This window comes from Elephantulus edwardii, unplaced genomic scaffold (assembly GCF_000299155.1).
Source record: "Elephantulus edwardii isolate Elephantulus edwardi_28Jun2011 unplaced genomic scaffold, EleEdw1.0 scaffold00126, whole genome shotgun sequence".
In the NCBI taxonomy this organism is placed as follows: domain Eukaryota; kingdom Metazoa; phylum Chordata; class Mammalia; order Macroscelidea; family Macroscelididae; genus Elephantulus; species Elephantulus edwardii.
In genome coordinates, this window is record NW_006399876.1 from 4,809,457 (window position 1) to 4,836,001 (window position 26,545).

Here is a 26,545-nt window from a genome sequence, read left to right on the forward strand (position 1 = left end):
GGGACAGGAGCCCACTGGTTGACCAGCACACAGGACAGAGCCTGGGGTGGGGGTTGGGTGGGGTTGGCAGGAGCCCACTGTTTACAAGTTGAATGGACGACCCCTTGTCAAGTAGGGGTACAAAGAAGTACCCCAATCTACCTCCATCACTGGGCTCTGGGAAGCAGGCCCAGGGGACAGCTACCACTGCCAGAGAGCTTTCAGAGCACACAGAAGATATGCTGTCCACAGGGACATCCCAGGGACAGAAGGCCAGACCAGCAGCCCCAGGCTCTGGACTCTGGCCATGCCTTCAAGTTCTCCTGGCAGTGACTTCTCAGGGCCCAATGGGGAAACTGAGGCCTCAGGAGGGATAAGAATGTCCACGTTCTCCCGGCTGGAGAGCCAAGAGCAAGGGTCAGACCCCATGTGTCCTCACCCCCAGTGACAGTCTAGACCTCTGATGGCCACTGCTGGGACAGTTCTCAGGCTGTATAGTGGCTTTAGAGGAGGAAAGGACAATGGCGTGCACTTGGCCTTCCTCTGCTCCTGAAGGCTCTGACTTTAGCCACATGGAAGGGGGAATGCATGGCAGGGGGGTGGCGCACAGTGGGGCGGGGGGTGGCGCAGTGGGGCGAGAGGGCGGCGCACAGTGGGGCGAGAGGGTGGCGCACAGTGGGGCGGGGGGCTGCATGGGAGGGGGCACGTGGGAGGGGGCAGTTCCTACCCACAGGCTGCAATGAAAAAAATCTTCGGAGGACTGAGACGCCCTGTGACCTGAGGAAGCCCTGGTGGTCCAGAGGGTAAGGAGCTGTGGTGCCAACCCAAAGGTGGGCGGTTTGAATCCATCAGCTGCTCTGAGGGAGAAAGACTGGCTGAAAACCTGCTGGAGGGTCAGCTATGGGTCGGTTCTGACCTGATGGCACAAAAGTGGTAGGAGAGAAGCTCCTCAGGGCTTCAGTGTGAGAAGCCCCTCAGAAGGAGGGAATCGTGGAAGGTTCTGGAACCAGGGCTTCAGTGCATAGCATTGTCAGTGGGGGCTGAGTGAATCCCAAGGACGGAGAGGCTTCCTCTCTCAGCCAAACAGGGTACTTCTTCTGACACACCCCAAAGTGTGGCATGGACTAGCCCTTCTAACTGGAACCCTAATTTCTGCTGGGTCAAGAGAGCGTTAAAGGTCCTGGGTCCCCCTCAGGAGCTCCGGTGGCACAGTGCTCAAAGTGCACCACTGCTAACTGAAAGGTCTGCAGTTTGAGCCCATCAACCCCTCGGCAGAATGCTGAGAGGACAGTGTGCTTCTGTGAAGGCATGGGGACCCCGCGGGAAGCTCTGCCCGCTCCCACAGGCCACTGTGCGTTAGGATCACCACAGTGACTGAGGGTCTAGGCTGGTGGCTTTGGCCACCCTCACGCTGGCCACCTTCCAGCCACCCTGACCATCCCTGGGGGGCGGGGATAGTCCTTTCCCCTTGCACATTCCTCCAGCGACACGAATGATACCCCTGTGCTCCACGGAGGCGGCCAGCTGGCCGGGCCGTGAAACTGCCCAGGGGTCCTGGAACGGCTCTCCTTGCAGCCACCCAGCTGTCCCGGGATAAATCAAAACACAGGCTTAAATCAAAACCCATTTAAAACCCCGGAGCCACCTCCCGTGGAGCCGATCAGCGAGGCTCGGCACCAGCACAGCTCGGCCTCGGAGGCACACTCACCCATGCTGTACTTGGCCTTGGTACATGTCGTCCTTTTCAAAATCTCATACACCTGCCGCGGGGAACAAGAGAGGGGCCAGTGTGAGTCCCAGCTCCCCAGCAAGCAACGGAGAGGAGTGTGGGGGAGCCTGATCATGGGAACCCCAGCCCTTTCCCAGGAAAGAGACAGCTTTCTGAGGAACAAAGGATTCCTGGCAACACCAAGAGTTTGACAGTTTTAGGGATAAAACAAGAATTACTGGGGGTGGAGGGCACACACGCTGAACATGCTCAGCTGTTCACCAAAAGGCTGGAAGTTTATATTCACCCAGAGAGAGCCCTGGTGGCCTAGTGGTAAGAACGTGTGCAGCAATCCCAGAGGCTCTCGGTTTGAATCCACCAGCTACTTCCTGGGAGAAGGATGGGCAATCTCCTCTTGTGCAATTTACTGCCCCCTAAAACTGCTGTGGGTCGATTCCACCCACCAGTAACACAACAAAAACAACAACAGACATGCTTCAGAGGGAAGGCCTGGCGAACACCCTCCTCAAAATGAGCCGCTGAAAGCTCTGTGAGCGCGATCCCACCCTGACACTCAGGGGGTCACCAGGTGACACTGAGGAGGTCACAGGGTGACATTCAGGGGGTCAAAGGGTGACACTCAGGGTCACAGGGTAACACTCAGGGTCACGGGATAGCACTCAGGGGGTCACAGGGTGACACTTGGGGTCAAAGGGTGACACTCAGGGGTCACAGAGTGGCACTCAAAGGCCAGAGCGACTCTCAAGGGTCCCAGGGTAACACTCAGGGGGTCACAAGGTGACACTCCGGAGTCACGGGGTGACTGGCTGGTCAGCAGCCTTCTGGTTTAGGGTATTTTTTGGTGGCTGTTGTTAAACATTTCTTCCTGTGCAAGTATGTATCAGACAACATTTGCCAGTTCACTATTTTTCATGCATCTAATTTAATGACATCAATTCTGTCAGTCACGTTGTGCAGCCACGATCAGTAATCATGCCACTGGGTTTTAAGAGTCTCTCCTTTACTTGCACAGGATAAGTGACAGCAGCACCCTCTGTGAGGCAGGGCTTGTGTGCCCGACTCTCTCGGCAGCTCTGAGTTGCGCTCAAATCCGTCACCTCCAAGTTGACTCTGACTCCGGGGACCCAGCGGGAGCAGGCGGGTGCCTCCCAGGGCTGTCGCAGCTACACAGCTGCACTGGAGCCGGCACCCCTTCTCTCTCCCAAGGAGCAGCTGGGGGGTTTGAAACGCAGACCTTTTGATTGTCAGTGTTCAGTCACTGTGCCACTCACTGCGCCAGACTTTTTTTCTGCAGAGCCGCTGAGGAGGCTCGAACTGCCAACCTTTACATCGACAGCTATCACATACTGCGATTGCTCCCAGGCTAAGTCCAGTTTGTCTCTACTATTAGAATTAACTGGATGAAAAAGGGGTTGGTTGATTATTAACTCTAACAAGATGAATTGAAAACCTGTCGCTGATAAAATTCACAGTGGCAGGTGGGTCCACAGAGGTCCATCTGCATTATTGTCCTGGGGGACACACACAGTTACCCTTTGCTAGGGGACAAAGATCCACCCGGGTTTTGACAAAGACTCAGTGTCTCTCTCAAGGCGGCAAAGCCTGTAGAGGTGGTGTGGGCATGAGACTGAACGGGCCTGTCCCATGTGGCTGAATCTCCCTCAGGACACGTGACCAGCACTACTCTGTGCCCTCGGCCACCTGCCAGTCTCTGTGATGGTGGCACAGGAGGGACAAGGTCCTGCACAGGTCAACCAGCTGTCCCCTCCAAGTTACACTGCTCCCCGGCCAGGCTGACACAAGACGAGAGGACAGCTGTCACAGCCTGGTTGCTGGCAACTTTCTTGTTTGGATAAAAGTTGGTCTGGAGCCACGCACAGCCCAAGTTGGCTGGGGGACAAGCTGGCAGCTGATGGGTAAACACTGGGCCGGGACCTTGAGTGGGGCAGGGCAGCATGGTTAGGTTTCTACCCTCAGCTTGCTTGTCTGGCTAAGCCAGGAAACTAGATCCCAATGCGTACACCCAATCACGCCTGTGTACGCACGCCTGCTCATAGCCTCCAAGTTAAGGAGACCCTGGTTTAGAAGCACAGAACCCAGGAACCGTGAACAACAGGAGACAAGACATGAAGCCTGTTATAGCACGGATGAATGAGGTCCTGATACACTGTAACATGGGTGACTGAGACAGGATACATGCGACAGAGACACACTGTAACACGGGTGACAGAAACATGATACATGTGACAATGTGGATGAATGAGGTCCTGATACACTGTAACACGGGAGACTGAGACGGGATACATGCGACAGAGACACACTGTAACACGGGTGACTGAGACAGGATACATGCGACAGAGACACACTGTAACACGGGAGACTGAGACGGGATACATGCGACAGAGACACACTGTAACACGGGTTACAGAAACATGATACATGTGACAATGTGGATGAATGAGGTCCTGATGCACTACACTGTAACACGGGAGACAGAAACATGACACGTGACGATGTGGATGACCAAGGTCCTCACACACACTACAACATGGATGAAGGACTTGAACACACACGACAACATGAGTAACTGAAACACACATGCTAGAACATGAGTGAATGAGGTCCTGACACAAGACACATGTGGAGGAAGGAGGTCTGAAACACACGATAACACAGATGAGTGAGGTCTTGACACGCACTGCAACGTGGGTGAATCAGTTACCTGCTGTGACCCGATGACTGAGTCCTGACATATCCTACAATGTGGACGAATGGACTCTGACACACACCACAGCCCAGCTGGACAAGGCCCTGACACACACCACAGCACGGCTGGACGAGGCCCTGACACACACCACAGCCCGGCTGGACGAGGCCCTGACACACATCACAGCCCGGCTGGACGAGGCCCTGACACACACCACAGCCCGGGTGAATGAGGTCCTGAAACGTGCTACCACATAGATGGATGAGGCCTGGCACCTGGTGAGGTCTAGGTATGGGGTCTGCAAACCTGACCCTGCACATTAGAAGGCAGGTGTGAAGGACACACAGGAGAGCTCTGCTTACACAAAAGGGCAGAAGATCAGACAGGAGCTTGTCCCTCGGTGTGTGTGGGGAGCTAAGTGGGGGTGGGGGGTGGAGCACAGAGCTGGAAACGGTTGGGTTATAATTTGGACAACTGGCGATGATGGCTGTGTGGCATGATTGTGACTATTGTCACTGAATTGTACGTGGAAAGTGGCTGGACTGGCAAATGGTTAGAGAGCTTCGTTTTTACAGCCATAGAAAGAAAAGGAAGCGATGCAGAGAAAAAAACAGGAATGGCTGACAAGGAGACGCCAGAGCTGGGCAGACCCTGCAGAGGATGAGGCACCCCGGTCAGCATCCGGGACATGAGGACCCGGAGCCCCTCTCCAGCCCTCCCCCCACTTCTCCCAGTGTCCTTCCCTCCCGGAGTCAGCTCCAGGCCACCACTGTCCCCAGGGCCCGCCAGCCCTCCCAGTTTTATTATCCTAATTATTTCTGTCCCAGGCAATTAGAGCTGTTTTTTTTTTTCCTGCCGGAGGAGCTTAACTGAAATCAAATTATTATCAGTGTCCCCAGGGCCACCTAGCCGAAGAACCATTCCTCGTGTGACACTTACAATTGTGCTCCGGGTTTTGCTGTCGAAAAAGGAATCCTTATCGGACAGATCAAACCTGTGGAGATGTGGGGAGACAAGGGGTCCTGGTCAGGGGAGCTGGGCCTCCTCGCACCAAGGCCTGAGAAGTCACGCCATCTCCACCACTGGTGGCCGAGGACTCAGCCACATACCACAGGTGACCCTGGGCATCTGTAGTGGTCTAGCTCATCATTCCTTGGCCACCATGAAGTTCTGAGACCCAGGCGGGGCAGAAGTGACCCCAGAGCTACATTCAGACAGACCTGCCTCTCCCAAGGTCCCTGCTCCATGGTGACATCTTCTGGGGAGTGTTTCAAGTTTCTGCTGGGGTCAGAGAGAGTGCCATGCCTCCTTGGGCAGCTGTGACTTTGTGAAACAATGTTCCTGCGACTTCTGGGATGGCACAGAGGTTTGCCAGGCTCCCCGGAGGTGGGTGACTCCCTCCCCAAGGTGCTCAGAGTACAGGCAGTGGAGGGATAGAGGTTGGCATATGCTGACCATTACCTCAGTGAGCCTGGAGCTAAAAGGACATGGTGACGCAGGCTGGCTGATGGGTCAGGCAGGACAGAGCCAGGGAGCTGGCCCCATAGACACCCAGCCTTTCACTTCTGCAGGAGCTGCTTCTTTCTAAAATGCCCCAGAACATTGTCATGGAGTGACATTCTCCTCTCTGGGCAGCATGTCCTGTGCCCCTGGATTGGGCAGCACAGGTGAGAAGCTGGGGCTCCCCATAAGGGACCCCAACTCCACCTTGAGGCCCTAGCTGTCTGCACCCAGGAGGTCTGCGGCATCAGAGCCCCTGCCTGCCCCTTCGAACGCCACTGAGGGCTCTCCTGCGGCCCAGAGGCCTGCTCTCTCCCACGCCCCCAGGGAGGCCCTGCAGCTGCTGCTGACCCAGGTGGCTACGCCCCAGTACCCCAGGGAGGGGGGGAGGAAGGCTCTGCCAGGTGAGGCCCTGCCAGGCAGCCCCACCAGCTGCCTCCCCAGGGACACTGTTCAGTCCCTGCTGTGCTCAGGTTGCTGTGGGGCAGGTGGGGAGGGGAGGTCAACCAGGACTCCTGGCCCAGAGCAGCTGGATGAGGAGGGGGACACTCGGCTTCACAGCATGGCGTGCAGCACTGTTTCCTGAGGCGCCCCAGTGGTGCACAGTTAACCAGCTCTGCTGTTCACCAAAAGGTTAGAGGTTCAAGTCCCTCCAAAGGGTCCACGAAAGAAAGGTCTAGCTAGCTGCTGGCAGAGAACCAGCCCGAAAGCTCTATGGGGCACAGCTGTACCATGACCCGCACGGGGCTACGACAGTTAGAGGGGCTTAGTGACAGCGACATTCCACAACATCCCTGGGACCTGTCTGTCTTTCTTCTGAGAAGAAGGCTCTTCCTCCATCTCCTCAGAGCACAAGGAGCTTGGAAAGACTTCCCAGCACCCCCGCCCCCCGGGCTCAGAGGGTGAGTCCCAGGCACTAACATCCCCTCTCTGGTGATAGAGACACCCCGACCCCATATCCCTTTGACCTTCATCATGCAAAACATGCTCCAGCACAGACAAGGGGCGCTGGGCCCCACTTACAGGTGCTGCTTCTCCCGGGAGAAGGGGTAGGAGAGTCTCTTGGTGGCCTGTGGCCTGTGCTCGGACACCCGGGGCTGGATGGGGTCTGTGATTTTCTGGAGCACCGAGTTGATCTTTTTCAGGAGGCCGTGGGTCTCATTGATGTGGTACATCTGCAGGGGAGAAGAGGGGAACATTGCTGTGAAGCAGGGGTGACCCTCCAGTCCAGCCTCAGACCCCTGCCCCTGGGGGTCCTTCCTGGGGACTGAGCTTGCGCAGTCCAGCCATGCCCTCCACACACAGGATCCCCGACAAATCCTGCCTGAAAGCTCAGAGGCTGAACCAAAGATGTGCCTATAAAAAGTTCTAGAATATTCTCCCCTAAACTTCACTTGTGTTGGGAAAAATGTTAGCCAAATGCTTTCAGTGGAGGGCTGACTTCCATGGCACAGATGTAAACCCAATTTCAAACAAGATCAGCGGCACACCATAAAGCCCTCTCTCTCTGTGAGTTTTCTGAAGATTAGAAAGAATAAGCACAGAGCATTTGCAGGACAGTGGAGCTGTACTGGAACGACAGACAGGGTGCATTTGTCACATTTGCACAACACAGAGTGAGCCAGTGAACTGTGGACTAGTGTTAGTAACAATGTATCAGCATGTTTCATCCACTGTCACAAATGTATCTCAGGATCGCAGGAAGTTAATGACAGGACAAGCCATGGGCAGCAGGGAGCAGGGGATACTGGAACCCTCTGTGCTTTCTCCAAGTTTTCTGTGAACCTCAAACTGCTCTGAAGAAAAAAGAAATCACATCTATTAAAATCCTCAGCAGGGGAAAAAAGAAAGAAAAATGCTAGCAATCCAGGAAATGTAATTAAAATAAATCTGATAGATTAGTGGAGACACCACAAGTGTATAAAACCAGAGCCTGGAGTTTAATTGTGTTTGTGTTTATAATAAATTCCTGCAGTCTCTGCTGCTCACGTCACACCCGGCAGGGCAGGGTCTGGGGTCTCTAAATGTCAGCTGGCAGCTGAGTTCTGTGCTGTGTGTCAGGACACAGAGATCTGTATGTCCTGAAGTCACTGGGCTCGCTCTGAACCCAGGGTCTCCTGGTGACCCCATGCAGAGCTGGCGGCCTGTTCTGGACCAGAGGGATGCCCACCAACCTTCTTAGTCGGCATCTTGAGTTTCAAGAACTCAGCTTCTCTGCACAGGACGTTCCAGGGGGCGTGGATTTTGACAAAACCAACCCCGTGAATTTTGGTCTGCAAAGAGAAAGAACAGTTCTCAGTCAGCATGGGTGGATGCATGTTGTTGAAACAATTTCATCCCCAGATACAAATAATTCACCGAGTAGTTGTTTTAAAATATTCCAAAGAAGAGATGTCATTTGAGGGACTAAGGTGGGCCTGGCCTCAACCACGGTCTTTTCAGTCCCCTCTTGTGTGTGTGGAAGGGAACCAAGAAGAAGGAAGACTGAGGAAAGATTGATGGTGTTGGAGAAAGAGCAAGTGGACGCCAGTAGAGGGACCAAATGCATCTTAGAAGAAATGCAAGCAGAATGCTTCTTAGGGATGAGGACGGCGAGAGGCTGCCTCGCTTACTCTGGGCATGCCATCTGGACAGACCAGGCGGAGGTCACCGAGAAAGAGGGGAGCCCCAGTGAGATGGATGGACACACAGTGGACACACCCCCATCACCTGTCATGAAGGGGAAGCCGGACCACTCCACTGAGTCGTGCACAAGGTTACCTTAAGTTAGAAGTGGTTTTCTGGCAGCAAACAGCACATGCTAATGAGCCTCCAGTGGTGGAGTGCCTAACATGTTGGGCTGTGAATCAGAAGGTCGGCAGTTCAATCCCACCAGTGGGAGAAAAAGTGGCAGCATCCTCCCATAAGGATTGTCAGCCTCGGAAACCCGATGGAGGGTCACTACGAGTCTGAATGGCCTCTGTCAGTGGGTCACAACATGTCACCCAGTGACTGCAGCCCAGAGGGACGGTGTGCATGCCACCAGGCCACACAGGAACACACCAGAGCCAACATAGTCTAGACAAGCGACCCCAGCAGGCCAAGTCTCCAAGCTCCCTGTGGAGTCTTCAGGGCAGTGCAGCCGAGGCCCTGCAGCAGACAGGGCACCCCTTCACCTACGTGACTCGGTGCACCCCGATTCCCCCAGGTCCAGCATGGGGACGAGGAGAGGTCCTGCCACTGCAAAACTGATGTGTGGGGTCTCTCCCAGGATGTAGCTGGTGGATTTACACAGGGGCACAGGACTCGTTCTGCACAAGCATGCAGGAGATGCCTCTGACGCGGGCACAGCCCAAACAGTACTGCAGTGGTGAGAAGAAACCAGTGAGGGGTGGGGCCCCTGTCACACAGGTGAACGCCCCAGAAGTGAGTGCCCTCTCCTCCTGGAACCCTGTGGGGGTCTAGGGGTCAGAGAGCAGCTGGGGACACAGAACCACCACTGAGAGGGCAGGTGGTTCTGTGAGGAATAGGCCCAGGCCCCCCGCAGAGCAGAGAACGTCATGTAATCTGGACTCACCCCACGAAACCCCCGACTTCCCCGACTGTGCATAGCATTGACCTTTCAAAAGAAAGAAGAGACTTGCGGGACAAACTCGCACTGGATTTACAGGGATCTGGGGCATCTCCAAAGAGCTCTGGTGGAAGAGAGCTGGGCTCCCAGACCAAAGACACATGGTTCAAAGCCACCAGCGATGCCACAGGAGAAAGATGGACAATTTATCCATGCGATTTACTGCCTCTGAAAACCTACTGGAGGGCCAGCTGAGCCAGGTCCTGCTCAACAGTACACAACAACAATAACAACAAGAAGGCATCACCAGGGCCTTGACGGTGCAGCGGTACCTGGCTTGGCTACTTAAAGGTCAGAAGTTCAGACCTTGTAGTTGTTCTGCAGGGGAAAGATGAGGTGGTCTGCTCCCGCTGGGAACCCTGTAGGGTGTGGTCCATTCCATGGGGATGCTGTGGAGTGGTCTTCCTTGGGGACCCTGTGGGGTGGGGTCCATTCCCATGGGGATACTGTGGGGTGGTCCACTCCCTTGGGAACCCAGCCACAATTGGCTCCATGGGGGACCCTACAGGGTGGTCCACTCCCTCATGGACCCTGTGGGGTGGGGTCCATTCCCTTGGGGACACTGTGGGGCAGTCCACTCCCTCAGGGACATTGTCAGCCGTCAGCTCCCTGGGGGACCATGCGGGGCAGTCTTCCTCCATTCTCCAAGGTCTCTGTAAGCTGGAATCACTCAGTGCCAATCACCCTGTGTCTGCCTGGTGTTCTGGAATCATCTGGATGTGACTAGAATGATGAAAGCTCTGCCACTGGCATCTCATGCCAGCAGAATCACCCATGGTGGGAAGATTTCAGCAGATTTTCCAGACTCAGATAGACTCGGAAGTAAGGCCTGGCAACACACGGTTGAAAATCAGTCAATGGAAAGTCTTGGAAGGTGTGGCCACAGGAGTGAGGGGCACTACAGCTTCCCTTTCCAGCAGGAAGTAGCTAAGAGAATACGCCGTCCCCTTTTCCTTATGAATCAGGGTGAAGTCTCTCTCAGGGAGGAGTGATAGGGAATGGCAAGGGACACACTGACAAAGGAGATTCATCAGAACTGGGTTCGACAAGCACTGTGGCAGTTGGACAATTAAAACAGACATTCGGGGGCAGGGAAGAAGAACGAACTGGAGAGGAGGGTAGAGAAAACAGTGCAACAATGAATGAATGAAAACCCGAAATCTCTGTAAATGTTCACTAAAATTAATAAAATTTAATAATAACTTTAAAAAAAAGAGCGAGGGGCACTGTGGTCTAACCGTCCTCGATCACTGGTAGTACCGGGGGTCTTACAGGTTTTCAAGTGGTCAGTCAAGGCATGACAGCTGCCGTCTATTCACCTGATTGATGCTCAAGTGAGTCAGGGGCAGAGTAAGACTTAGGCTGTGGCACCAATCATGCCCAAGAATGATTGTCTCCTTTTATCATAAAACCAGAAGAATTGGACGACACCCTGCTACCATCACGAAGCACTTTGATAAAATTTCTATAGAAGAATTCCAATCAAAAGGAGGGCGACCGCAGAACAAACTTTAAAATTCTTGCAGGCTCCCCAGGTATCCTGGGACTATTGTTGTTACTGTAGTCTCCTAGCTGGAGCTGACCCACAGCTGACCGTCCAGTGGGTTTTCAAAGCAGTAAAGCGCATTGGAGATCACACATCTTTCTTCTGTGGGGCGGCTGGTGAATTTGAACCACTTGCCTTTGTGTTGGTAGTGCAATTCCTTACCACAAGCCATCAGAACTCTTTCTAGAACTCGAGAGGGTATACAAACCCAGGAAACCATTGCCCTGAGCTCGTCTTTAAACCTCAAATTAGCAATATCCCCTGAAGCCTTCTTCAAAGCAAATACTAGCTTAGTTAACCTGGGAAAGCTGGTCTCCTTTGAGCACTGTGTTTTGAAAAGAACTATTTGTATGGGATCAAACTGACAAAAAGCAGTGTGACGGGTTAGATAGGAAGCTTGGGAGTGGGGCAGGGTCAACCTGGGACAGGAGGGCGGGGTGACAATTTTCAGGATGTAGTAACTGTACTGCATGAGTGTAGATGGCTGAGCTGGTGAATGCCCTGAGTGCACGTCTGCAACAATAACACTTAAACCAGAAACGGAAGGAGCTCTAAGACTGCCTGAGAGGTAGGGGCTGCCCGGGAGTCCGGGGTGGTCCATGGGGCTGGGGAATCTGGCTCAAGGTGGTTCTTGACCATCCAGGCACTTGGGAACCCAAACGAGACACCTTCACCTCAGATCTTGGCTCCTGTCCAAGATGACGGCCAGCAAGCTGGAGACGCAGGCCCACCTGGACGCGTGGTGATGTGGAGGGGAACCAGCAGAAGCACCTGGGGCTGAAACAGACCCAGCAGCCTTTCGGTTAAGGAAGCACCAGATGGGTGATACTCCAGCAAGCCTTCCTCGTGGCAGGAAGAAATGCAACCCGAGACTGGGAAGACCCACAGAGGACAGGAAGCCATGCAGGAATGACCCAGCGACTAGACTTCAAGAAAGAAAAAAAGACCTGAAAATCTCCACAGGTATGTTTGAAAATACTCAGCCCCTCCACGGAAAAGCGGTGGGATGGTGGAGGGAGGCTGGCAAAGCTGGTCTCCAGGGAAAGCCCGAGTCCTGCCCAGCTGGCTTTGCCAATCCCGGTGGATGAACTGCCCACCAGGCAGATGCCAGGTCCCCAGTGGGCAAATGACCATCCCTCAGAACAAGCTGGCCCTGGCCTCTCCCCACACCACAGACACATGAGGACCAGAAGTAGGTCTAAATGGACAAGATTCCTTGTTCTGTTTGGCCTCTGGGATGGCCCCCCAGCCACGGAGGCAACGACCCCCAGATGGAGGGACCCATCACCAGGGAAGTTTCAGTCTCTTGTCTTTCCACGAGCGACATGCTGAGTGAACTAACTCAGTCTTATAAGGACAAATACTGCACACAACAATTATTCTAAAAGTAGAAGGGTAACTGGTAAACCATGAATGGGGATACAAGGGGGGAAGGGGAGAGAGTGGGGGGTGAGGATGCGTAGGGGTGAAACCACAGGGTTGTGCAATTTGGTGGGTGAAAAAGGAAGTGGGAAGGATCCAGCGGGGATCTGAGAAGACAGGGTAAGGATGGGAAGTCCAGTGGTGACAGATTTTATAAAACCTAATACACGTGAATGATTGTCGGAAACACAATGTGAAGGAAGAATAGTGTGAAACACAATGTACATGAACTTGGTAAACAAACCAGTAAGATAGTTTTAAGAAACAGCTAAAATTTCACCCGACACTACGGACTTCCCCCCTCATGGAATAGTTTTGGGGGGAAATTTAAAGACCCGGGAGGAAGAAAAAGAAGACCAGAGGAGAATGAATGCGTTTGGATTATGGCTGACAAAGAATACGGAGTGCACCCGCGTGGACCACCAGATGAGTGAACAGCTCTGTCTTGGAGGAAGCACAGGCTGCGGGCGTACTCCGTAGATGCAAGGCTGGGGCGCCTGCCTCGGGATCCAAGGCCAGGAAGGACCCACCTGGAGAAGGCCCTCCTGGCTGGGCAAGGTCAAGGTCAGCACAGATGAGGAAAAGCTCCCATGATGTGGACACTCCCCAGTCCTGAAGAAGGCCCAGGACGGGGCAGCGTTCCACTATGATACCCAAGGCCTCCAGGTCCAGGACCCAGCCCAGCCACCACCCACAGAGGTTCCAGAACCCGGGCTTCCACAAAACCAGGGCGCCCCCCCCTCCCCAGGCCCGAAGGAAGTCAGGCACGGGCATGAAGAAGATCTGAAGTGCGTTTGGGGCCCTGATAGAAAACTCAAGAAGATGCCACCGTCAATAACGTCAGAGGAAAGCACCCCTGAGGAGACCTTCAAACCTGGAAATCAGCTTTTCTCCTAAATACTCCGTAACAGTTTGCGATTGGAATTTGTGCTACCTTGAGCAGCAAGGACTGTCTTACAACCCATGAAGAGAATAATAGATCTGTCAGTGGATTCTAACCCTTCAGGTTAGGGAGCTCTGCTGGCAGAGTGGGTAAACGGTGTGCTCCCCATCCAAAGACCGGCAGTTCAAACCCACCAGCTGCTCTGAAGGAGAAAGATGGGCGATCTCCTCCCGTGTGATTTACAGCCTCTGAAAATCTCCTGGAGGCTCAGCTCTGAGTCAGTTCTGACTCACGGGCCATGGATACGGCTTCTGAGTTTCACAATACTCGAAGTGAAAGTAAAACAAAGCTCTTCCTGATAACATTTTAAAGGAGAAAAGGTTTTCCTTAGTCAAGCAGAAGTGACTGACAAGCTTCCTTAACAAGACTGAAGTCTTTTGATACTGTTGTCCATCCACTCAGCTTGGAAGGTGGCCAGTTCTCCCAGGTGCTTGACAAGGCCGCTGAGTCCACCAGGACATTCACCAGGCTTGGACACATGGACAAATAAGACTAAAATCGTATTACACGCCACTGTCCTGCCCCTCCCCTGTGCAAGCCCCCCGTTTCCAAGATGGGGAGGCCGACTTGGGAAGCTCACGCCCTCGGGCTCCTTATAGAGTAGTTGTCATTGGGTGCGTCAGCTGCCCATGACTCATAACGACCCTGTGAACAATGGGTCTGGGCCTTGTCCTGTCCGTCACCAAGTCTATGATTGCCGATGTGCTTGGACCCCTTATTACCATCGCTGAGTCCATCCATTCTGTCGGGGGTCCTCCTCTCTGTCTCTGACCCTCCACATTCCCCAGCATGATGTCTTCTCCGAGCAGCGGCCCTCCTGACAACACGCCCAGAGTATGAGAGATGAGGTTTCACGATCTTTGCCTCTAAGGAGCTCCCTGGTTGCACTTCCCCAAGATGGACTTACTCGTCCTCTCAGCAGTCCAGGAGATAGTCAGTTCTTGTCTCCAGAACCACAGTTCAAAGGCATCGATTCCTCAGTCTTCTTCATTCACTGCCCACCTTTCAGATGCATAGGGAGTGGCTGAAAGATCCTGGTTTGCATCACGCACATCTTTCTTTTTAAACTGGCATCCTTGCTCTTCATTGCTTTGGAGAGGTCCTGGACAACAGATTTCCCCAAAGTAACACGTCTTCTGATTTCTTGACTGTGGCTACCAGGGGTGTTAAGTGTGGATCCAAGTGAAAAGAACTCCCTGACAACCTCCATCTTTCATGATGGCACCTATTGGACCATTCATTCCTTCAGCCGGCTTCAGCTCCCAGACCCACGAAGGAAAGCGATGCTCAGGGTGGTTCTGACTCCATACCCCCTCTCCCAACGTTCGCCCACCACCTAGCAATGCAGACATCCACAACTGACAGCTGGGGAAACTGAAGCCCAGGGAGACAACTGTCCAAGGCCAGACAACCCTCTGTTGAGAGTCATTGTCATTTAGTAAGACAATTCTCCCCTTCTAGGCTGGAGACCCAGGTTTGAATCCCAGGCAACACACTTCACATGTGGTCACCACCTATTGGTCAGTGGAGGCTTCTGTGAAGCTGTGACTCTGGACAGGCTTGAGTGGAGCGTCCATGCTAAGATGGATTAGGGAGGCCTGACCTTTTGGACAGCTGGGGAAACTGAGGCCCAGATGTTCTTTCAGTTTAAATCCATTGTCACATATGTAAATATGTATAAGAAAAAGCCTGTGAGTTCCCGGGCCTCTAGAAGTAGTTCCATAGCTGACACCACGGCTGGGCCTCTGTCAGGTGGGGAAACTGAGGCCCAGGGAGGTGACGTCACATGCCCAAGCCTGCTTAGGCAGGAAGTGGTTGAGTCGGGTGCATCCTTGGGGCTGTAAGGGGAGCTTGTTCTGAAAGCAGCATCCATTCCCCCACACCCCCAGAATGAGGCGGGTGGGAACCAAACAGTCGCATCTAGGGGAGGCCAATGGAGATAGGCAGCCAGTGATGGGGTGACTGCAGGAACCTGGAGACACTGAATGAAAGCAAAGACAGGACAGGGAGGGCCCCATGTCGGTGGCCTCACAGACTCTGCCACAGCCAAGTCAAGTTCAACATCCGGGCAGCACGGGCCCGCCCCCAGGACACACAGCAGGGTTAGGGGCCCGCATTCCCCACCGTGACCCTACGGACATTAATAATGTCCAGCGCCTTTGAGGCTGCACTTCTGAGACACTAATGAGCTTCAGTTGTTTGGAAGGATGTTGGCCAAGGTTCCCTCCTGTCGTTTAATGCGACCTGGGGGCTGACCCCGCAGCTCTCATCGAGGAGAGCATGGGCCTGCCAGTGGGCCTTTCCTCCTAGCAGCCCCTGTCCTGATGACAGGCCCCTGAAACGAGACCCTCCTTGCAACCCCAAGAGTGAAGGCCACTCACACGGTCATCCTGCAGGACTTTCTTGACCCCGCGGTCTCTTTGAGGGGTCTTACTTGTTGTTGAGTTGATGCTGATTTGTGCCGACTCCACGCACAACAGAAAACGCTTCCCGCTCTGCGTCTTCACGGTGGGCACGCTGAGTCTTGGTTGGGGTGCCGTCGCATTTGCAGATCCTCTGGCTCCCTGACCATGCCACCCTTTCCCAGCAACAGTCATTCCTGATGGCGCGTCCAGCGTAAGTGGTCCCACCATGGTGTGCTTCCCACAGGGATGTGGCTGGACAGCCCGTGGCCTGTGGTGAGCTCCCTTCAGGCCAGGCCACCCCACAGTGACCCTGCACAGAAGGAGGCATGCTGACCGGCCTGCACGGCCCTGTGTCTGGTGGCAGATCTGACTGGTATGGCCCGCTGCGTTCTCATTGGCTAATCTGACACCAAACACCAGGCCTTTCCTCCTAGTCCATCCTAGCCTGTGGGCTCGGCTGAAATGTGTTCAGCACCACAGTGGCACCATCCCCTGATGGGCAAGACTGCACACGAGAGCTCTGCCTGGGATTCGAACCTGGGTCTCCTGCATGGAAGACGAGAACGGGCCACTGAGCCGTGACTGCTCTCAGCAGAGTTATCTGACCTCCAACGTCAACTGCGTGGACTGCCTCAGAGCAAGGATTTTGATCATTTTAGGGCTAAGGGGTGTTTGGAAAGCTGGTGGCTTCTGGATTTCTCTTCACAGAGAGCAAGTGTGGCTTCAGGAAGGCGCAGCTGGGTCCTCCTGGGGGTCCTGTCACTCTAAAGCTGCAGACGTGATAGTGCTGGTCACCCTGGCGCCGTCGGCATGGCGTCCTGCCACGCAGGGCTCTGCCCTCACTGCTAATCACGCTGGCAGAGCCCCACGCACTCCTCGGGGCGATCCGGCTCCTTGGCTGGCCTGGCCTCCGGGCAGTCAGGGGAAGCAGTGGGGCAGGCTGACCGCTCCTTCAAACCACACCCCAGACCCAGCTCATCTCAGATGAAAGAAAGCTCCTGGTTGCAAGAAGCCCTGGTCAAACAGCTCAGGATTTGAGATTCAGGCGAGATGGGACAAAGGCAGCTTGAAGCAACACTTTGAAAGGATTGAGTCTACACAATCCTTACAAGGCAAAGTGCAGTCAGAGTCCTGGGCCCACAGTGACCCGCAGGGCAGAGGAGAGCTGCCCACAGGGCTTCCTACGCTTCCTCCCTGGGGAGGCGGACTGTGCCGCCTTTCTTAGAGGAAGGATGGTGGGTTTGAACCCCCAACACCTCAGTTAACAGTCAAATGCTTAATCACTGTACCACATTTTCTTTTTTTTTTTTACAAAAGTTGTACTTAATTTACAATATAATAAAGGTTACAGGTAAAAAGCTACACATAAACCTTGAAAAGGCCTATTACACAAATGTACAAATCTCTGTACAAAGCTCGTATCAATATTTTCTACCTGTCTCCTATGTTTGTTAGCTAGGTCTAGTCCTAGAACCCACATTTTCTTTTTATGAGTGGCCAAATTAACTGTGGAAACGTCTCTTTTCAGCAAAGAAGTAAAATTATCAATAGAGTTTTGGGGCCATTTCCAGAGAAACTAGATGTTTCTGTGAAAATAACCAATGTTTATATCTGTACAATTTTCATTGGCTACTTTAGTTCACCAGGCCTTTCTTCCGAGTCTATCTGAGCCTGAAAGCTCAGCTGAAACCTGTCCACCAAGGGGGCTCCTGCTATCTGTGAAATACCAGTGACCTAGTTTCCAGCAACAGCAACCTGGGGCACTTTCTCCTGCTACACAAACACACGCTGAATCAGGACCGACCTGGTGACATTTGACCACCATCCCCTGCACTTCCCCCTTCCCCCCGGCCCTGCCCCAGTGATCGCTTTTATTCCAAAATCCTCCCTCAGAACACGAACAGCAAACTACACGCCACGCACTCAGGAGGTAATAGCTGATCAGGAGATACTCCTTCCTCCTGTTTCTGGGCAGGGCTACTCTCATTTAAGATGAGCAATAATATATAATGGGAGGGTGGAGGGACAGTGCAGGAAAGGAAGACCCTGGACGCGATGGACTGACTCAGTGACTGGGATAAAAGATGGAGGTGTGTCAGAGACGACAAAACTGGCTGAGGACAGAGCAGGGTTCTGAGCTGTTGTACGTAGGGGTGCTATGAGTCAGTCAGCCCGACAGCACATTACAACAATAATCAGCCAATAAGAATCTTCTTACTACCAGCCAAGAAGCAGGCACGGTGCTGGTGAGGACGTGGGCAGATGGGAATTCTCACTGGAGGGACTGTAAAGTGGTGTAGCCACATCAGTAATGGATTGAGATTTCCTTAAAATGTGGGTCATCCTGAGGCTCAAACAGAGACTTGAACATCAATGTCCATAGCAGCGTTATTCACCATCGCAAGGACATGCAAATGGCCCAGCTGTCCAACCACAATCAGATGGTTTGAGAAGCTGTGGTACATTCACACAATGGAATACTATGCAGCACGTAGGAGCAATGATCTTGTAAATTACTACTTAACTTGCTTGGGAGGGACTGGAGAGTATTATGCTGAGTGAACTAACTCAGTCCCACAAGGACAAATACTATGTAAAACCATCATTGTAGAATGAGTATGAGGATCCAAGGTGGCAGGGAGGGTGGAAGCAGTGCGGTGAGGAAGTGTGGGGGTGGGGGGATGGGGAATTAATCACGGGGTTCTACACTTTGATGAGTGGGGGGAGTGAGGGAAATGAGAAGGATCTGGTATGAAAAACAATATATTCAAATTTTGTTAGTATAAAACATAATGCAAAATAGAAAGTATATGAATGATTATATGAAACACAATGTAAATGAAATCTTGTATAAACAGTGCATATGAATGACACATACTGTAAAGGCATTATTATATGAAAATCAGTAAAAAATAATTTTTAAACAGTGTCTCATCATCGTGCCACGTGACCGGTCAGCCCCAGTCCAGGCCTAGACCCAGCAGAAGTGAAGGCGGAAATGCAGATAGAGACCTGCGGCTGACGTCCACAACGGCCAGAACGTCCACCAACAGACGGGTGGTGGACACCACAACACAGTGCACCCCACGGAGAAGAGTAGTCCTAGTGTGCGGTGTCACCAAGTGACAACCCTTGGACGCGTCACACTGGGTGAGATGTTGGGTGTAAGAAGACATGATGTAAGCCCTCGTTAATATGAAATACACAAATACAACTCCCAAATCACAGTGGTTACCAAGAGCAGGAAGAGGAAAAACGCTCAACCCACCGCGGTCACGGAGGGTCCGAGCTGGGCCTCCAGTGGGTTTTCAGAAACAGGGATTTGAACCACCTGCCTTGGGGATGGCGTGCAACTCCTTACCCACTAGGCCACCAGCTTTTGGCTGGGGTGGGGGGCATGAGTTTATGCAGACGGTGGGGGATGGGGGGGACTAGCGGGGATGGTTGTGGAATCAGAAGTCTGAACGTCACTGTACAGTGTGCAGAGACCCTGAGAGGGAGTGAGCTCCGCTAGGGGTGTGCTCGCCCCAATAAAAAGAAAAGAAAGGACTTGACACGGGTCAGACTCCAAGGTGGCTCACTGTAACTCTGGGATGTAAATCCTGCTGCGCGTGTCTTTTTAAGGAGCCCTGGTGGTGCAGCGGTTAAGTGCTCAGCACCACGTGTGATTTGAACCCACAGTGGACCATGAGGACATCTGCTCCTGTGAACAGGTACAGCCTTGGAAACCCAGGCGGGGTTGGGGTAGGGTCACAGGAGACAGAATGAACTGGACAGCACACAAAAACACCCCTGTTTTCAGTACAGGGAAGCTGAGGCAGAGATGTTCAGAAGGCTCCCAGGGGCACACTGAAAGTCTGGGATTTGGCCTGGGCCACTCAGATGGCCTGGTCTCTGTGGTCATTCCAGCCTGAGGTTGTAAGTTGTCTTCAAGCAGAGAGAGAGAGAAGCCATGGTGACCAGACAGGATGCACACAGGGCAGAGCTCAAGGTCACAGCCCGCCCAGCCTCAGCTCCCAGGGTCCGCCTCTGCTCCAGCGTCCCAGTGCCTTCCCTCCTCTCAGAAGGCTGCCGGTTCCTCCTGTTATAAAATGCCATGCCAAAACGGGCTCTAATAGTGGTGGTATTGTTCCCACAAAATGCCACAGGCCAGGCCAGCACAACAGGGTGACAAGCCAGCTAGGTTCAGCCCCTTGGCTCCTCTGAGCGGCCACGCTGAGGCCCGAGACCAAGGGGCACAAAGGCTGGCTTTCCCAGTGCTGCTCTCAAAGTCAGGAGGTTGGGTCCTAAATCTTCGTTAAATCAAAGCTTTGCATTGGGAACCTCAGAACTTCCTCACCTCCAAAATCATAGGCACCCCCAGATAACCAAACCCCAGAAGGTGAGTAGTGACCCTGAGAGACACCCTGTGTTGAATAAAGAGGGCTCTGAACCCAAAGTCAAGATGGAAAGAAGCTGTACATAGTCGTTGATTACAACAGTCAGGAAATCAAGCAATGCCTTAGTCTGCTAAAGCGATCTGCAGCAAAGGGCCCTTTAGAGAGCGACAAACCGAAGATACCTCTCCAGAGAGCATTTGTAATCACGTCATATGCACGTGAAAGCTGGACCATGAATAAGGGTCAGGGAAGGACTGATGTCTTGAAGGTGTGGAGGCTGAGGACGACACACAGACGGACGGCCTGTCTTGGAAGTCTGGTCAGAACGCTCCTTAGAGGCAACGACGGCGAGCCCTCACCTCACATCCTTGGGGCGTGTTCCCTGGAGAAGCCAGTCCTCAGAGGGCACCATGCTTGGTAAAACAGAGTCAGTGAAAACAGGAAGACCTTCGACTAGATGGGTGACATGGGGGCTCAAACATGGCAACGCCTGAGAGGGTAGAGCAGGATGGGACAGTGTTGCTCTGTCCGACATCAGGATTGAGATGACACACCTAACAACACTGATGCACGGGGCAGGCGGGGCTCAGATCGGCTGCCCCGGGCCGCTGTGAGCTGCATTCGAATCGATGGCACCTAATAACCCCACCAGATCGTGTAATAAAGCTGGGTTTCCTAACTGACTGGCTCTTGTTTGACATGAAGTCCCAGGGTGGCACAAAGGGGGTAGATGCTTGACTCCTGACAGGAGGGCTGGCTGTCCAAGTCCCTGCCCTAAGGGAACCTTGGAAGAAAGGCCTGGTGACTATTTCCAAACAATGGTGGATGAGGTGATTCCCTGGAAGTTTTGGGAACGCACTTCTACTCTGATGCGCATGGGGTCGCTGTGAGTCCACGCTGAGTGACGGGTATTGGCGTGGCGGCAGCAGCAGTAGGGAGTGGTTGTTGTTGTCACGTGCCCTGGAGTCGACTATGACTTGCACCCACCTGTGAACAACACACCTGAGCCCTGTCCTGTCCTGCACCATCCTCACGGATAGTCACCCTGTCAATCCATCTCATTGAGGGTCTTCCTCTCTTGCGCTGACCCTCCACTTTTCCCAACATGATGCCCCGCTCCAAGGATTGGCCCCTGTTTATGGTAGTTGGTCAACACACCCACAGGCAGTCCCTTCACTGGCCCAGGGCATTCACTACTTAAGGGTAGTTCCCGCCAGACAGAAGACCCATCAGGTCTGATTAGAAGCATTCTGACGAACCAACTCCTGGAGCCCACTTGCTGACTGCATTTCCTCTTCTTAATGCAGATTACATAAACTTGCTTGCTGAAACTGAGGAAGGCCTGAAGGATTTGCTGCAGAGGGTCAGTGACCCTCTGTGTGCAATAGGGATTGAAGCTCAGTATCAAGAAAATGAAGATTTTTTTCACCACTGGGCAATATGCAGCATCATGACAGATGGAGAAGAGATTGAGGTTGTTAATAATTATAGCTTGTTTGGTTCCACAATCAACACTCTTGGCACCAGCAGTCAGGAATTCAAAAGATGAATTGCATTAGGGAAATCAGTAATCTTTCCAGAATGCTAAAGAGCAGCAATATCAGTCTAGAGACTAAGGTGCACCTGATACAGACCAGGTTCTTTGCAATTACTTGTTATAGAGAGCTAGACAATTACCCAAGATGACAGAAGAATTGATGCCTTTGAATTGTGGTGCTGGAGAAGAGTACTGAACATACCATGGACCGCCAAGAGAACAAACCAGTCTGCCCCAGAGAGGGGGAAACCAGGCTGCTTTTTGGAGGCTAGGATTTTGAAGCTCCATCTCACATACTTTGGGTATGTTGCCAGGAGGGACGAGTCCTTGGAGAAGGATATCATGTTTGGAAGGGTGGAGGGTCAGTGCAGGGGAGGAAGACCCCGATGAAATGTTGTTGTTGTTGTTATGTGCCATCGAGTCATTTCCGACTCATAGCGACCCTATGCACAACAGCTCTAAACCCTGCTCTATCCTGCACCAACCGATGAGATGGACTGACAAAATAATGAGGGTAGGTGTGCCAGAGACATTGGGATTAGCTCAGGATAGAGCACGGTTCAGAGTTACTGTGCGCAGAGTCACTGAGTTGTGGTTGACCTGAGGGGTACACAACAACATGTGAATGGGACTTTTGCTGATTCCCTACTAAGGCACACAGAGGCAGCTCCTCAGCAAAGGCCCTCTTTCCCATGTCCACCTAAGGAAGGGACTGTGCACAGAGAGTGGCGATGTCTGCTGAGACCACACTGAAGCCTGGCGGCTAGGACGCGCCCTCTGCACACAGCAACACTCAACACGGCAGCGTGCGACACGAGGCAACTTGCCACCCTCCAAATGCCTCTCAGAAAATTCTCGGGCTCGCCCAGAACCGTAGTACAGTCTTGGAATTTCAGAGCGTGAGAGGCCTCCAGAGACAAGCCAGTCCAACCTCCCCATCACAAGTGGGGAAACTGAGCCCAGAGAAGGGCCACGGTCGTCCAGGAAGACTCCCAGAAGGGCTGTGCCGTCCACCCCCTGAGCCTGTAAAAGCTCCCGGGAAGGGAAGGAAGTGGCCAGAGCAGGAAATGACCCCAAGGTCATCTCTGTGAAGGTCAGCCCTGGCCCAGCAGATGCGGCCTGGGGGCAAGCGGCGGGGGCTGGGTTGTACTCTCAGAGCTTCTAAGAAACCATTTCCACTTAGCATTCACCCACACCACGGTGTGTGCTCACTACTCAGGCCAAAAACGATGACAGGAAGACATCCCACACGGCAGTGCGCAAGCCCAACAGCCTGCCCCCCTGCCCCTGCCCCCGTCCCCCCTGTTCCCCACCAACAAAAGAAGTGGGAATAGTTACATCCTCGTCCCGCTCCAGCTCCAGGCCGGCCTCCAGCAGGTTCCCCTCGTACTCCTCCCTACGGAACCTCTTGTCATCCTCGTGGTAGTCCATGGAGGGCTCAGGTCCGCCCGCTTCCACTGAGGACCCCTTTCCTGGCAGGGGCTGGCCCTCCTTGACGCTGCGAGCTTCTGAAGGGGTGTCACTGTGCTGGACCCTCCTGGCCAGGGTCTTGCTGCCGGAGGTCCGCTTGTGGTGGTACACCAGGATGTAGTCCACTTTCCGCTTGCCATCTCGGAAGTACAGGCCATATTTGCACTGGGCGTCAGGATTCACTGACAGAGAGTTCAGCAACTAAGAGGGAAGAAAGGAAAGCCACCAGAATCAAGCTGCTGGTGACGAGTCTTCCAAAGGAGCCAACTGAATCTCTCCCCCACCACTCACCCACCCATCCAGATGTCCGCCCTTCCATCTACCCACCCATCCAGATGCCCACCCTTCTATCTGCCCATCCATCCACTTAGCCATCCACCAACCATTCACCCATATACCTGCCCATCCACCCACCCATCTAACCACCCATCCATCTACCCATCCAACCATCCACCCATCCATCTGTACATCCATCTACCCACTCATCCATTCATCCAACCACCAACCATTCACTCATATACCTGCCCATCCAACCATATACCACCCACCCACTCATCCATCCATCCACCCACCCAACCATCCGTATACCCACCAATCCATCCATTCACCCATATAACAACCGTCCATCCATCAACCATCCACCCATATACCTACCCATCCATTCACATGCCCACCCATCCATCCACCCATCCATCTATACCCACCCATTCATCCCTATGCCTGCTCATCTATCCATATACCCCCATCTATCCACTTACCCATCCATCCATATATCCATTCATCCATCCACTCACCCATCTATCATCAATATGCCCACCTATCATTTATTCATCAACCATCTACCCACCATCCATTCATAAGCCTACGAATCCATCCATATACCCATCCATCCATCCGTCCATCCATCCATCCATCCACCCATCCATCCATCCATCCAAAAAAATCATCATCCTTTCTTCTATATATCCAACCATCTATCCATTCATCTTCCTTCTATCCATCTTCCCGTTAATGCATTTAATATTCTTTCCTTCTTTCCTCCCAGCTTGCTGTTATCCTTCTATCCATCCACTCATTAATTTTGCTTTCCCTTCTTCCCCCTTTCCCTCCCTCCCTCCTTCTCCTTCCTCCCTCTCTCCACCCTCTCATCTACCCAGTTGTCCATCCACTCATCCATTTAGCCTTCCTTGCTTTCATCCACGTCTCCTTTTTCCTTACCCACCTTCTTCCCTTCTATCCACCCTTCCTTCCATCATCCAGTTAACTCTCTTTCTTTTCATCTATTCATTCATCTTTAACCTTTCATCCATCCAGTCACTTGCTCAGTCACTTATTTAATCGCTCATTCAAACACTTCTTCATTCACTCACATGTTAATTCTTTGCTCACTCACCCACCACTCACTCACTCACCCACTCACTTCTTCATTCAATACTTACAGAAGCTGCTCTGAACCAAGCACTGTCCTACAGCTGTACCACCCAGGACACGGCAGCTAGGTGCTGCTTTCAGAGTGGACACTGGCTGCTAGTCAGTCCTGGGGCTGCCCAGAGCCCATCTTCAGCTCTAACACACAGGGGAATGAGGGTCCTGGGTGCCATGAGGGGGGCTGTGAAGGCTACAAGTCCAGACCACCAAGGGAGGGTTCTCCCACACAGGGAGAGCCTCAGGTGGGTACCGTGAGCTGTGGTCCTACTGGGCAGAGCACCCACGGTGCCTCCATATCATGACCACAGTGGACACAGCACAGCAGCCTGACCTTTAAAGTCCTGGTACAATCGAAGAGAATGCGGGCTTGATGTGGACAATCTCACCACGCTAATATCACCAAGCAATTGTGCGGGAATCGTCAAATGGGAACCTGGCAAACACTATCAAAAGCAAAAGAGCGGGCAGCGGCGCACCCACAAAGCAGGTGAGGATGCGGCAGTGCGGGCTGCAGCTGAAAGTGTTTGTCCCCTGCCTGGGCTTGGACATCAGCTCCGTCACTGGCTAACGAGCTGTGCTATCCCAGGCACAACACTCAGCCTCTCTGTGCTTTTTTCCCTCTGTTAAACTGGGGCAGGGACAATAAGACTTATCCTGCGTATGAAGAAGCCTTGGTGGCATCGTGCATATGCATAGAGCTGCTGACTGAAAGGCCAGTGGTTTGAGTCTTACCACCCCTTTTGGGGAAGCATGTTGAGCAGGACCCTTGCCGAGTGATTTACAACTTTAAGAGCCCGATGGTGAGTCACTGAGTCAGCATCAACTCGATGGACTGAGCTTGCTTGATTTGGAGGGACCTGGAGGCAGTTGTCAGAACAGAGCAAGGAAGCACTGCATGATTAAAAATTGGGAAGGGTGTGCGTCAAGGATGTGTCTTTTCAATCTATATGCAGAACAGATCATCCGGGAGGCTGGGCTCTATGAGGAGAAGTGTGGCATCAGGATTGGAGGAAGATTCATCAATAATCTGCATTATGCAGATGACACAACCCTGCTTGCCGAAACTGAGGAGGACCTGAAGCACTTGTTGCAGAAGGTCATAGACTGCAGCCTTCAATACAGATTGAAGCTCAACATCAAGAAAACAAAGATTCTCACCACAGGGACAACTGGCAGCATCAAGATAGATGGTGAAGAGGCTAAGATTGTTAACAGCTTCCGTTTGCTTGGCTCCACAATCAACACTCTGATACCAGCAGCCAGGAAATTAAAAGATGAATTGCAATGGGAAAGCCTGTTGTCAGATACCTCTCCAAAGTACTGAGGAGCAACGATGTCAGTCTGGAAACTAAGGTGCGCCTGATACCGGCCATGGTCTTTGCAATTACTTGCTATGCATCAGAGAGCTAGACAATGACTAGGGATGATAGAAGGAGAGTTGATGACTTTGAGCTGTGGTGCTGGAGAAGAGTGTTGAGTATACCATGGACTGCTAGGAGAACAAGTTCATCCTGGAGAGGGTGAAGCCAGGCTGCTCCTTAGAGGCAAGGATTCTTAAGCTTTGTCTGAGATACTTTGGACATGTTGCAAGGAGGGACCCATCCTTGGAGAGGGACATCATGCTTGGGAGGGTGGAGGGAGAGCGCAGGAGAGGAAGACTCTCAATGAGATGGATTAATGCAGTGACTGAGGTAATGGAGGCAGGCGTGTCAGAGACAATAAGATTGGCAAGGGATAGAGCAGGGTTTAAGGCTGTTGTATATAGGGTCACTATGAGTTGCGGGTGACTTGACAGCACATACCATCAACAACCACAAGATGACATGATGGTGGGAAGACAGAGGGCCAGGAAAAGAGAGGACGACCTTGGACAAAATGGATTGACACAGT

General features: G+C 52.8%; 1 protein-coding gene across 1 annotated transcript in view; it reads right to left on the minus strand.

Annotated features, from left to right (window-relative positions):
- Positions 1-26,545, minus strand: part of ANO1 (anoctamin 1, calcium activated chloride channel) — a 110,773-nt gene that overhangs the window by 78,555 nt on the left and 5,673 nt on the right. The window contains exons 2-6 of the mRNA XM_006893227.1: positions 23,096-23,428; positions 8,090-8,188; positions 6,939-7,090; positions 5,355-5,409; positions 1,688-1,739 (exon numbers count right to left, since the gene is read on the minus strand). Of these exons, the coding sequence (XP_006893289.1) occupies positions 1,688-1,739; positions 5,355-5,409; positions 6,939-7,090; positions 8,090-8,188; positions 23,096-23,428 (691 nt within the window). The remainder of the gene's footprint in view (positions 1-1,687; positions 1,740-5,354; positions 5,410-6,938; positions 7,091-8,089; positions 8,189-23,095; positions 23,429-26,545) is intronic.